Source organism: Crinia signifera, chromosome 5, assembly GCF_055691185.1.
Source record: "Crinia signifera chromosome 5, ASM5569118v1, whole genome shotgun sequence".
Taxonomy (NCBI): Eukaryota; Metazoa; Chordata; class Amphibia; order Anura; family Myobatrachidae; genus Crinia; species Crinia signifera.
In genome coordinates, this window is record NC_139221.1 from 127,184,848 (window position 1) to 127,198,543 (window position 13,696).

The following is a 13,696-nucleotide window of genomic DNA, read 5'->3' on the forward strand; positions in this document are numbered from 1 at the left end:
AATTTCCCCGTGAATGCCAAGCTCCTGTTTACACCAATGGGGGAGCCCAACCTCCTGACCACAGCGTCCTTCGGTCAGTGTGGAGGTTGGGCGAGGGGCGCACACAGCCTCCGCTGCTGTCTGCTGTACTGTGCAGACAGCAGAGGAGGCAGGGAGAAGGTAAATGGATGCCTGTGTGTGGCATCCATTCACCTCGGGGGGCTAGGGGGTGCACGGAGGCTGGGTGCAGCCCAGCAGCTTACCTTGGAGTACTGTACTGTATGGCAGCAATGGAAATGAATTACAAGTTACTTTATGTTGCTCAACATTATTTAACAATTCTAAGTATATACAGAATATGCTTATACGTTTTCTAAGGTGAGATGTTTCTAATTCTAATCTATTTTGTGTATAGTATATATTAATTACAACAATACAAGTATTGTCATTAAGATTCGATTTCAAATAAAATATTTGACATCTAACCTCTACGTAATACAAGTTGCAATTATTTCAGTTAAAAATCTTATTTACAAAAAGGAGAGAATGGTATGCACAAGCAGCTTCTGCAGATTAAAATGATATGCGTAGTGTCTATATTCAATGTGTGTGACTGTACTTTACACGGTTTTCCAGGAATACAATGTAACGTTCAATTTCGTATGCAGATACAGCCACAGTCACACACTGTATATAGGCAAAAAAGATGCCAGGTGCTACTGAGTCAAGCCATGCCAGGGTGAAAGAAGGCTTGATGTACATGGAGAAATCTGTATATACTTTTAACTTAAGTATAACTATAAAATATAGGTAACGTATCTAAAGATTCTTCTATTACCTTAACTACAACTGATAACAGCTACATTCCATCAGAACATATAATGGTAACACCACAATATAAAATATGAATAATATAAATAGGCATACATTACCTTCACTTCAGCCACATCTGTTTCAACAGCGTTCTCATATTTCTCAGTATATACTGGCCTAAATGTCTTCTCACAATCTGAAACAAAATTGACATACAAAACATTTTGAAAGATATTTAGAGGAAGCTTATTATGACAACTTTTCATACAGAAGTACTGTATGATGGAATATCAATTAAGGCCATAATATTTTGCATAAAACAATACGGTCTTTGCGGCAATTTTTGCCCATTCATTTGCAGGCAAATACATTTAAGCCCCTTTTTTACATGTTTTCAGACGAAAACATTTAAGATCTCCGATAAGTTCCCGGATCCAAGTATTTTCACGATCGTGGGCAGAAATTTTTTTGCAGAGCAGGATTTTGTTTTGTCTGCCTCTGGGCAGGTGAAAATTTTTTTTTTACAATGCCAGCTTTTGGGGCTAATTGGAAAGCCCCCAGGGCAGGGGTTCCCAAACTTTGTGGAATCACGGCACCCCAGAGTATCAGAAAGTTTTTCATGGCACCCCTAGACCAAACGTTTCTCATTAAGAAAGTCATAAAAAAATATTAAGTTAATAAAATTGTGTTTATAGCTCATCCTTAGGGACAGTTTTGTGGTAATTATCTCTGTTTGTCCACAATTTGGCTATTACTTTGGTCATAAACAACTTAAATTTGATCATGGACCACCAATCCAGGGCACCCCTGCAAGTCCCCCAAGGCACCCCAGGGTGCCACGGCACGCAGTTTGGAAACCACTGCCCCAGGGAATAAATCAGCTGTGGTGAATTAAAATTGCTAATTGAATTCGGCCCCTATATCTGTCAGGTTTTTATAAGTGGAGATGTTGTCCATGGCAACCAATCAGATTGCAGCTATTATCTTCTAGAGGGTGCTAAATAAAGGATAACTAGAATTTGATTGGTTGCCACGTCTCCACGTCTAGAAATGTGCACTTTACTAAATATACCCTTTTAAGTCTACAGAATCCCTTAAAACTCCTGCCTGACGATCGTTTCAACTAATTTGTTGTTGGCTTTCCTCAGGGGCTGAGGAAAACAAACAGAAAGTTGGTTGAAACGACCGTTTTGTGAGTTGTTGCAGTTTATCCATGGACTTTTCATGGACTCCATGTGAATTTTTCAAAATGAAAGCTGCATAAATGTTAGATGTGTGCTGGACCATTCTTTCTGGTATTGGTGCTAAAGTTTTGCAAATAATAATGTATTACTAATATTGAATCGAACCGACTTGCAAGTACTTTCTATAGAAAGCAATCTAACACAGAAAGTATCGCGTGTGTATCATTGAAGTATGAATCTAACTGGGGAAATGTAATAGTGTCCCAGATTGCTGGAGAAAAGATTTGTTGGCCGATCTCAGAGGTTTTTTTATTTTAATGTTGCAATTATTTACAAAGCAAAACCATGCCTTGTAAATAATTGTCGCTTTAAAAAAAGCCCATCTCTAGATTGCAAAAGCAATACCGTCCCTATTGCCTGCAATGGGAAAGCAGAGCTGACTTTCTGGCTTTAGCAAAGCATTCGAGGAATTGCTGGGTCCCCACCGGCTGGCTGAAGGAGTCATGTATATGCGTAGACTGACCATTGCATTTGTGCAGGACCCAGCAGCCCATCGCTGACAGTGCTACACTGCCACCAGGAGAGCGGCAAGGTGAGGCAGCACTGGCCCTCGGAGGAGAGATAAGCAATGGGTCTACTGTACATCTGTTAACAAGATAGATAGATAGAGACACTAGATAGCAGGTGCTGATGCTACTGTTCATGTGGGGTGTGTTGGGCTTCACCTATAATTAAGCAAAATATATATACAAATGGTTGACCACTGCACGGTGTTACTACAGTAAAATACAATTTGAATATATGATCAAGAATTTATTATAGGATTTTATAACCACACAATTAAACAAATAAAAATACAGTTGGAGCTCACATAAAAAGTAATAATAATTATTGTTATTATTATATATCAATATTATTACTTTTTATGTGAGCTCCAACTCTGTTCTGAGCCGCATCCCACCGTTTTCTGTTTTGTTTTTTACTTAAATTTTGGCAGAGTGGATGAGGGCCCTATAGGATGTTGATCGGCGGCGGGGGTGACGGATCAGATCTCTGTTGTGGATCTGATCTGCGGCCCTGGTACCCCAGTGACAGCCATAACAGCTGCCAGTACTGCAGATTCAGTGCGGGCCATGATGGCTGTTTGATTTTGCAGCTGTTTGAATGTGCACCCTGCGCCGGATGCAGGCTGCAGAAAGGAGACCACAACCCGCCCTGCCACAGCAGAGGTGTGCTGTTAGGGTATGTGCCATGTGGTGTTCTATGAGGGCATGGATGTTTGGAGGTATGTTGTGAGGAGTGCAAAGAGGGGTGTTGCACTGTAAGGGGAGTGTATGGAGGTGTGTTTAAATAGGTGAGACACACTGTGCTGTGAAGGGTGACAGGTACTGCTGTGTGGGGAGGTGTGCTGTAATGAGTGAGAGGTGCTTTGCTGTGAGGGAAGCTGAGGGTTGTGGTAGGATGGGGTGCAGTGCTGTGATCGGAGTGGGTGCTGTCGAAGGGAGAGGGATGCTGTGGTGAGAGATGTGCTGTAATGGGAGGTGGGTGCTTTGTTGTGATAGCATAGGGTTACTGTGATGGGAGAGGGGTGCTGTGATGGAAGAGGGGTGCTGTGATGGAAAAGGGGTGCTGTGCTGTAATGGGTGAGGGGTGCTGTTCTGTGATGTGATGGGGTATTGTGCTGTGAGAGGAGAGTGTCAGGGTTGCTATCCTGAGAGAGGATCATAGAGGGAGGACAGTAAACTTATCAAACAAAAGAAGAAGGAAGAACTGGCCATGGAAGAAGCACTGGCAGAAGAAAGACGATAAGGCACTACTGGCCAAGACAGGCAAGCAGTTAAAGCAAGAAGTTGAGGATTAAAGAGTGCTACAGTTGTGGAAAGGAAAAGCGTTAATGCGCATGAGTAATCTAATCCTGAAATCCCGGGATTGGAAACTCCAATCCCAGGATTGAAATCCCATTGTTTTCGTTTTTGGGGTCAAACCTATCACCAGCCTACCAGAGATCATGGACAGGCAGCTGCAGTTAGTGATTGGCTGCTGGCCCGCAAGCTCCAATTAGCTCACTCCAGGATTTTCGGGCCTTAGGTCCCTGGGGCATTAGGTCTGTGATGCATATTAGGTGAGCCTGTGCCCCTGGTGAGTGTCCCTGAGTCCAGGTCCCTGTGTAATTATTTTAAAGGGGGCATATCTGGAAGTCTCAGAATTTGGGCCTGATATTTTCATACCCTCACTGCAACCCATGCAAATGACAATTACATAGTATACAGCCCCTCATCCCCACTTTCCAACAAAGCTATGCCCTAAATTCTTGGCGCCCGCCTTTGGCGCACACTGTTCCTATTTTCAGTATGGGGGGGGAGCATGTTTTTGCACCTGGACCCACAACTCGCTAGTTCCACCTCTGGTCATGTGCATAGGCGTGCGCAGCCCATTTTCTTAGGGGGTACACCATTGGAGGGGCATGTCCATCATGCCTACTGGGCGTGTCCATTACCGCCTCCTATGCGTCAATGCAAACTAAATAGAATGTGACTTATTTATGTATATGGGTTTCAGAATTAATCATTCCCCTCCACACACATACTAGAAACAAGGACAGTGTGCACCGACAGCGCTGCAAAGATTTACACTATAATGCCCATTCCACATGACACACACTATAATGCCCATTCCACATGACACACACTATAATGCCCATTCCACATAATGCCACGTAAGTAATGCCCATTACCAGGGCCGGTGTTAGGGTGTCCGGCGCCCTCCTGCACACTATAAATTTGCGCCCTCCCACACTTTACAAAGGGACAGCGCTTGCCAAAGGCGCACGGGGTACAGAGAGAGAGGGGTACAGAGAGAGAGAGGGGGTACATAGAGAGAGGGGGTACAGAGAGAGAGAGGGGGTACAAAGAGAGAGAGAGAGAGAGTGGTAAAGAGAGAGAGGGGGTACAGAGAGAGGGGTACAGAGAGAGAGAGAGAGAGAGAGAGAAAGAGGTAGAGAGAGAGAGAGGGGTACACAGAGAGAGAGAGAGAGACATGGAGACAGAGAGTATACTATTAATCTCTGAATGTGAGGTGCACAGGTCAGAGAACAGTTACCTGGAGCACATACCTCCCAACTTCTGGTCTGGTGAAATCGGGACACTCGCGCGGAGGGGGCGGGGCGTATGCAAATGAGGTCGCAGATTATGCTAATTAACCGCGACCTCATTTTCATACGAGAATAGACGCTGTGCGCATGCGCACAGCGTCTATTCTATTAGATTGGGGGGTCTCCCAACTGCCACCCCCCGAAGCGGGACAATGCCTGCCGCGGGTGGGACAGCGGGCAGGACCCGAAAATCGGGACTGTCCCGCTGTAATCGTGACAGTTGGGAGGTATGGGAGCAGCTCTGTATTGCAGGGGATCTCACATCATGAAGCCCGTGAGTGGCGGTGGCGGGAGGGGGGGTGGTGGACAGTGAGGAGATGCCAGACGGTGTGAAGTGAGCAGTGAGGATGAGAACCAACTTTCAAGAAGAGGACAGAGGAACTGCGCGCTATATGTTCCTAGTGTGAGTCAGCCCAGGCTTTCCGCGTCATGTGCAGTGTCACTGACAGTCTGCAGCCTGAGATACGCTGTCTCAGAGTCAGTACGCTGGACTGATTGATCAACCAGCAGGGGGGTTTTCAGGGACTATTGAGGTAACTCCAGTGCTTCCTCCGCATCAGCCCGCCTCTGCCACCCCGTGCTGTTCCTTGCTGCTGGACCTGCTCTGTCCCGGCACGCAACAACCTCAGTGACCCCCCACTGTGCAATGTCCGCGGCAGGGGGAGCGGCAAACTTTAGCATAAAAAAAAAGTTAGAAACGGCGGCAATCGTGCGGGGGGGTCATTAGGAGGTGCCTGTGCACCCCCGGCACCCCCCGTGCGCACGCCTATGGTCATGTGTGCTAAACAACTTCGCTCAGCTAAAAACCCGGGTCGCCCTGTCTGTATGCCCCTTTAGAATCATAGTGATAATAAATTAAATATGCTGTTGGTATTAAATTGCATTGAAAAATGGGGCCTCTGGTAAGTAATTGAAATACTACAACGTAAATATAATATTATGTATTGAAGCAGCAGAAAATAAAAAAAACTTTAAAACTTACCTTCAAATGAAGGTCTATCACCCGGTTTATCCTTCCAGCATTCCTGCATGAGATCTGATGCCTCCTTCAGGCAGCTGTCCATACTGGCATCTACCGCTGGCCTTTGACCATCACTTACACAATGTGATATCTGTGGATCACTGATTGCATCTACAAAAGGTAGATATAATATATTGCTTTATTCTTCTATAAGAAATTCGCAGCATTTGAAATTTTGTACAAATTTAGCTTTAGCGGAAATAACCTACTGCTAAACTACTTAGCAATGGGAACTATGGCCCTTATTCTGATTGAGTCGGACTGCTGCGTTGCGTTCGGACAGCCGATGTTTGGTGTTTGCGCATGTGCAGAGGCGTTTCTGCGCATGTGTAAACACCTCGCATGCCTAAACATGTTTGAATTCCGTGCAGAAAATGATCGGTCAGACCCATCCGAGCAGGGGGTGGAGAAGGGCGTGAAGGGCTGTTTTGGCTCATTACCATATGCGTACGCCCCGCGTTTCATGGGCGTTCCCATGAAAATGCTGGGCATACGTATGGTAATGCGGCCGTGACGCACGAGTGGGGGGCGGACAGCTGACATAGCCGGATGTCAGCTGCCCGCCCATATCCCTGCTTTCACATGGAAAAATGTCAGAGCGGTCTGGAGCACTCGGTGCTGCCTGACCGCTCGGTCCATCATTTGATGGTCGACGACCATCGGAGGATGGGGGAGGTTCCCACAGATGGAGGAGGTGTTAACATGAAACATCCACTCGCGGTCCGTTCGCTCGGCGTCTTACCGCATTCGGAAGGTGTGAGCAATCTGTACGGTAGGAGGAGTTAAGAACACTCGGTTCCTGTCCGAAATACGCATCCCTCCGAATCAACTAGAATAAGGGCCTATGAGGGGTATTTTAAGGATACAAAGCAGACTTGATCGCACGGCTGTGAATTTGCAGGCTGCGTGATTATTGATAGACTGTGCATATGTGCCGCCTGTAGTATGCATGTACAAGGCCGTCCTGTAATAAAATCCTGATTTTTTTTTCCCCACCGCCTGTAGACAAGTTGATTGACAGGAAGATGGCATTTGAGTGTGGTAACTGGCTGTTTTCTAGGAGTGTCAGGGAAAACACAGATTTGCTCAGGCAGGGATGTCGTGTGACATCACCTCTGATGCCGATCTGACAGTTTCTATTGAGTAAGTCCTGGGCTATGCACAGACTGCACACACTGGAAAAATCATTTGATGGGGAACGGCTTGCGAATAGATTTGCAGCATATTGCCAATCCAACTACTTTTTTTGTAAGCCGTGCTAAGCAATTCACAGGTTTGCTCGGGGTGCGATTTCACTCTGTGAGTGGCGGTGGCTGCAGATAGTCGTGTCCATGGGAATGCCCAGCCGGATGTCATCTGCCCACCCACTTCCTGAACAAATGTTCATGCAGATCTAAGGTTAATTGAGAGTAACTTAGATGTGTGTCGGCCTTCCACATAATTCGATGGTCGCCGACCATTGAATAATGTGGGTGTTCTCCCACAGCCTGCAAATACATGTTTATATTAAACATCCATTCACAACCCGTGGATACGAACGCAGCATGTGAGGAAGGGGCATATGAATCGGCATTCGCAGGGTGCCGTCTGGTGGACTCGTAAGGCTGCAAATTCGCAGAATAACCCCCTATGTCCGACAGAGGATGTTAACATGTGAGCAAGGACTTAAAACACGCATTGTCACTTTTTGTGTGGTCTCAGTGACCCGCTGTGTGCAAAAATCATCATGTGTTAATCATTAATTTACCAATTTCTAACCATATTCAGATTTTCTGTTTATTTACCTCTAGAAAAAGACTTAATTTATAGACAACAGTAATGTCATTAAAAGTAAATTCTAAATGAAAAAAAAAAAAACTTTATGCAAACCTATATCACATCCATAATTTGACTCTTAATTGAAGTTTAGGAAGTCCTACTATAATCTAAATACTTAAAATGGATATAGTAAATTTCCTCCATACTATAATGTTTGCATAATATCTATCTTAAGGCAAAAATAAAACTACCCAACACGTTTTGTTCAATCTTGCTGTAGAACAGAATTATTAACAGTTTTGATTATTTAGTACAAGTGCATTCATCAAGACAAGATGGAAGAACGAAGTAAATCATGTATATGGTATATTGAATAAAGTTTCACTGAAATAAAACACTTTGGGCCTTATTTTGGTTCATTCTTTCTGACAAAATCCTTCTTAGATGGGCAAAACCATGTGCACTGCAGGTGGGCAGATGTAACATGTGCAGAGAGAATTAGATTTGGGTGGGGTTTTACTTTAAAGTGAGATCTATATTGCAGTGTAAAAATAAAGCAGTCAGTATTTTCCCTGCACAGAAACAAAATTGCTCACCCAAATCTAATTCTCTCTGCACATGTTACATCTGCCCACCCTGCAGTGCACATGGTTTTGTCCATCTAAGAAGGATTTTGTCAGAAAGAATGAACCAAAATAAGGCCCTTTGTTCAGTAGAAACTAATAGACAATGGGACACAGGGTAACGGACTGAAGCTACGGTCTTACGTTCATAGGGTTGCTTGTTGTTCAGTATCACCCAAATCACGATTCCAAAACTGTACACATCTGATTTTTTTGTGGGCTTTTCATTTATACACTTTAAGTGCTCTGGTGCCATGTAGCTCAATGTTCCAGCATTAACTTTACCACTTTTGCTGAGACTTCGTTGCCGAGCTGTTTCCTCTTTAGTTAAAGTGCTCCATTTCTGGAAGGCAGCAGCACCAAGGTCTGCAATCTGTTGTGACAAAAAAGTTAAATCTATCAACAGACAGCAAACGTAAGATCACAAAACATAAAACACGCTGGAAATAAAAATATTTATTACACTATATAAATTAAACATAAGATCACATTACACAGATTAGTTCATTTGGCGAAGCCATGTACACACACGATTGCGATTTGGCCCAGAAGGTTAGCCAAAATCAGGAGTGTACACTGCAGTCGATAGCAATGCGCAATTTTGAATAGTCGCACATCATCAAAATCGCTCAGTGCACTAAGCTAAAATCGCTTAGTGCTCTATGCCAAAATAACTTAGCGCACTCAGCAGCCTGCCCGTATGTACACCACTTGACTGCCACACAGCACTGAGCTCATGAGTTCAAATCCAAGTCATGAGCAATGAGTGTGTAGTTTGTATATTGTCACTATGGCCCTTATTCTGATCGGTGCGGCCAGAGCCGATTATGCGGCCAGGACCGTGCGTGCGAAACCCCGCCTTCCATACGGATCGCCAACTCCGTCCGTATGCGGTAAGAAGCTGGCCGAACGGACCGCACGTGTATTTTTCACGGAATACGCCTCCTCCATCTAAGGGAACCTCCCCCATCATTCGATGGTCGCAGACCATCGAATGCAGGACCGAGTGCTCCACCAGCACCCGCAACCTCAGACCACACGGACATTTTTCCGTGCAAAAGCAGGGATCTGGGCGGGCAGCTGACATCCGGCAATGTCATATGTCCGCCCCCTACACGTGCGTCACGGCCGCATTACCATACGTACGCCCAGCGTTTTCATGGGAACTCCCATGAAACGCGGGGCGTATGCATATGGTAATGAGCCCAAATAGCCCTTCACGCCCCTCTCCACCCCCTGTTCGGAGTGTTCACATATCATGCGGGATTTGGCCGTACGCCCCGCTCGCACATGCGCAGAGACGCCTCTGCACATGCGCAGACACAAAACATCGGCGGGGCGAACGGATATTACCGCACCGATCAGAATAAGGGCCTATGATCGAATTCAGATGTGGTTAGAGTAGCAATCACTGCTGCTTCCTTGGATCTCAATGCAGCCACAGTGATCCCTGGCCTCTTCCCTTTCTGACAGTCTTCTGCCATCCTGTGTAGCAGGACCAGTTTGCGCATGCACAAAATACTGATAATCTGTACTTTGTGGCACAGAATGCCACTCCAACCACATCTGAATAACTCCCTATGTTTTCATGGGTTTTCTAACATAAACATGCTGTACTCTTTAGGTTTATTTGTTGCAGGCTAAACAATAGTGTGTATGTGTGTTCATGTTATCTCAACCAGGACAAGCGATGATGTGACTGACTTAAAAAATCTCTGTAAAGTGCTTATATAAATAACTGTTTATAAAGAAATCAATTGAAAAAAAAACAGGATTTTGGTACTTGCCGATAAACGCCTTTCTCTGATTCCATAGGGGATGCTTGAGTTCAGTACGATGGGGTATAGATGGGTGATCAGCAGAGCCGAGCAGTTTCAATTTTAATGTGTGTAACTGGCTCCTCCCTCTCTAAGCCCCTCCCCCAGACCAGCTAGGAAACAGTGCCCGAGGAGACTGAATACTGAACTGTAACCAAGTACAAAGTTGCAACCAAGTACACCTACCAACTGCAGGCAAAAGAACAGCACTGGGTAAATACCAAAATCCTGTTTTCTCATTCATCCATAGGGGAAGCTGGAGTTGCTAAGATGAGAATGTTGCACAGAGAGCGCAGAGAATCCCGTAAAACGAGGCCATAAATGTGTCAACGACGCACCATCCTTTCAACAGCCAAGCCATCAAACATAGCCGCTGTAAGTAGCTAAAGCAGATCCAAGTAAAGAGGTAGCGTCTACGGCTCATTTGTGGGCAGAATCCGTAGATCTCCATACCAAGATCTGCAAAGCCAGTCCTGGGCATTGAGAATGATGTCAACCTCTTCCTGCTTCATCCTTTTGCGGAATCATGAAAGCAGTGGGAATGGAAACACATAAGCCAGCTGAAATGGCCACTGAGCCATCACTGTTGAAAATGCTACAGCTTATTTTTTGGCACAACGAAAGATTGGAATGACCTCTTTCATTGCTGTTCTGCTTCTTGTCCCATCCAAAATCATGCCCAGGAACTCGATTCTGTGGGTAAGAACCAACTGAGACTTTGAGACATTTATCATCCAACTGCGCTGAATAAGAACCTGACTGTTGATGAGTGTGAAAAATGCAAATTAAAGAAAATAAGAACTATAACTCTGGAGCTCCAGAGTAAGTGAACGGCTCTCGGGCACTTTTCTAAAACTGGTCTGGGGAAGCATCATAGAGGGGGAGGAGCCAGTCACACACATTCAAATTTAAAGTGCCGCTGATCACCTGCCTATATACCAGGCATTCAATACCACGGTCCTCAAGGCACACTAACAGTGCAGGTTTTAGTGATATCCAGGCTTTAGCACAGATGGTTTAATCAGAATCACTCAGGTACTAATTAAGTCACCTGTGCTCAAGCCTGGATATCTACAAAACCTGCACTGTTGGTGTGCCTTGAGGACCGTGGTTGGGAATGCCTGCTATATACCATCGTAATGAACTTCAGCATCCCCTATGGATGAAAGAGAAAATGCTATAGTTACACTGGCAAAGGGGTTCTGATCATTTATCTGCAATCAGGTGATGTCATTGCCTACCCCAAGAAGGCATGGAAACATAGTCAGTGTCTTTTACAAAGGGAAAATAAAATACTGGGGCGGGATGTACTGTTTACACCATTGCTGTAACAATCTACTCGCACTGCTTTCGCAGCCTGTTCGTGGAGTTCCCAGCTGTTTCCATCTTCCCCGTATGTAACATTTTTTATGTGACTAGCGGCCGCAGCTGAGAATGTGATCCACCTAGTCTAGCTGGCTGCATGATTGCTGCGGATGCTTTCATGCGCAGTAGAAGCCAGAAAGGACAGGAACGGGTGATAGAATGGATGGCTGAGCGTAGAGGCAGGCAGGAAGCACAACTGTGGTCTTCATTAATTAAGTTGTGTGCGATCTGCTTTCTAAACTGTTTGCTTTGTGAATAAATTAAAGGAAAAGTGCTATACTTTGCAAATTCGCCAGGTAAATATGGCAAAATTAAAATCTCTAATGTCCTCCGTGGCTGCTCTTAGTACATATGAGCCTGCGATCTGTACACTTGAATTAATAGGCTGGAAATACTGCAACGGAAGACTTGCAGTATTTCGCAATGCGGGATAGATGCAATATTTTGTGGGGGAAACTTTGTTAATACATTAGAGAACACTGTGCCGCCACGGAAAACATGAAATAACGCGGCGGAATAGGATAGTACATTACGTCCATGAAAACATACCTTAATATGAAATTCATCATTTGCTAATATATTTTCTGGCTTCAGATCCTTATGAATCACTTTTTGATCATGCAAATAAACCATTCCTTCAATAATTTCCAGAATAAAACGTGCCTTCAATGAATCCGGTACATTAATCTAGATAAACATAAAGTTGTAAGTGACATTAAATACAAAGCACTCCATTTAAATCTTCAATGTCTGAGATAATTGCTATGAAAAATCCATGTGGCTTTCTTATAGCGAATACGCAGTTAGAATAGCAGCAATTCGCCCTGCGTAGGGGCGCGAGTGGTAATGTGAGCATCGGACCGGCTTAAAAAGACAAGCAGCACTGCAAATGCGACCTTTGCAGCACTGCAGTCAACCAGAATAAGGTCCAATGTGCAAACGATAAGATTTCCCTTAAACTACCGGTACTCTTTACCTAGAAGGGCGCCCGTCGCGGGCATCGCGGGTACATTTATGTATGGCCGCGACGCGACCGACGCGATGCCCGCGATTTCCCATTGAAACCAATGTTAAACATGGGAATCGTGTCGGTCGCGTCGCGGCCGGCCATAAATGTACCCGCGATGCCCGCGACGCGATGCTCCCGATTTCCCATAGGAATCAATGTTAAAAGGCGCGATGGACCCGATTTTACTGTTAAATGGCTCAATCCACCCGATTTGGCCATAGGAATCAATGTTAAATGGGCCACAGAGCCCATTAACCCTTAAATGTCCCCCCAAATTTTTAACGCCACCCCACGATCCACGCCAACCCGAAGCGTGGCGAGCGCAGCGAGCCCGCGAGGGGACGCGGATACCTTCACAGTTATGCGCGTCCCCTCGCGGGCTTCACAGGTGTCCGTGGCGAGGCGGACACCTGTGAAGCCCGCGAGGGGACGCGTCTACCTGTGAAGGTATCCGCGTCCCCTCGCGGGGCTCGCTGCGCTCGCCACGCTTCGGGCTCGGTGGCTCGCTGCGCTCGCCACACTATTATATTCTCACACCACGCCCTAGTGGATAGTAGGGCATGAAAAGGTCGGAGGACGCGTACCGCCGCCCCTCGCGGGCTCGCTGCGCTCGCCACGCTTCGGGTTGGCGTGGATCGTGGGGTGGCGTTAAAAATTTGGGGGGACATTTAAGGGTTAATTTGGCCTATTTGGCCCCAAATCGGGTCCATTGAGGCATTTAACAGTAAAATCGCGGTCAATCTGCCGTTTTAACATTGTTCCCTATGGGAAAATCGCTGTGATCGCGGTCATCGCGGGCATCGCGGCCATCCCGATTTACCCGCGATGCCCACGATGACCGCGATTTTTACCCCCGACGACCGCGATTTCAATCGCTGGCGCCCTTCTAGGTAAAGAGTACCAAACTACCAAATAAATTATGTTGGCCCTCATTCAGCTTGTCAAATTATAGACAATCGTTAGTCGAGATTTTCGG

General features: G+C 45.7%; 1 protein-coding gene across 2 annotated transcripts in view; it reads right to left on the reverse strand.

Moving 5' to 3' along the window:
- Window positions 1-13,696, reverse strand: part of RIPK1 (receptor interacting serine/threonine kinase 1) — a 45,584-nt gene that overhangs the window by 18,364 nt on the left and 13,524 nt on the right. For both annotated transcript variants that reach the window (XM_083188021.1, XM_083188020.1), the window contains exons 4-7: window positions 12,261-12,398; window positions 8,674-8,902; window positions 6,110-6,259; window positions 912-988 (exon numbers count right to left, since the gene is read on the reverse strand). In XM_083188021.1, the coding sequence (XP_083044147.1) occupies window positions 912-988; window positions 6,110-6,259; window positions 8,674-8,902; window positions 12,261-12,398 (594 nt within the window). The remainder of the gene's footprint in view (window positions 1-911; window positions 989-6,109; window positions 6,260-8,673; window positions 8,903-12,260; window positions 12,399-13,696) is intronic.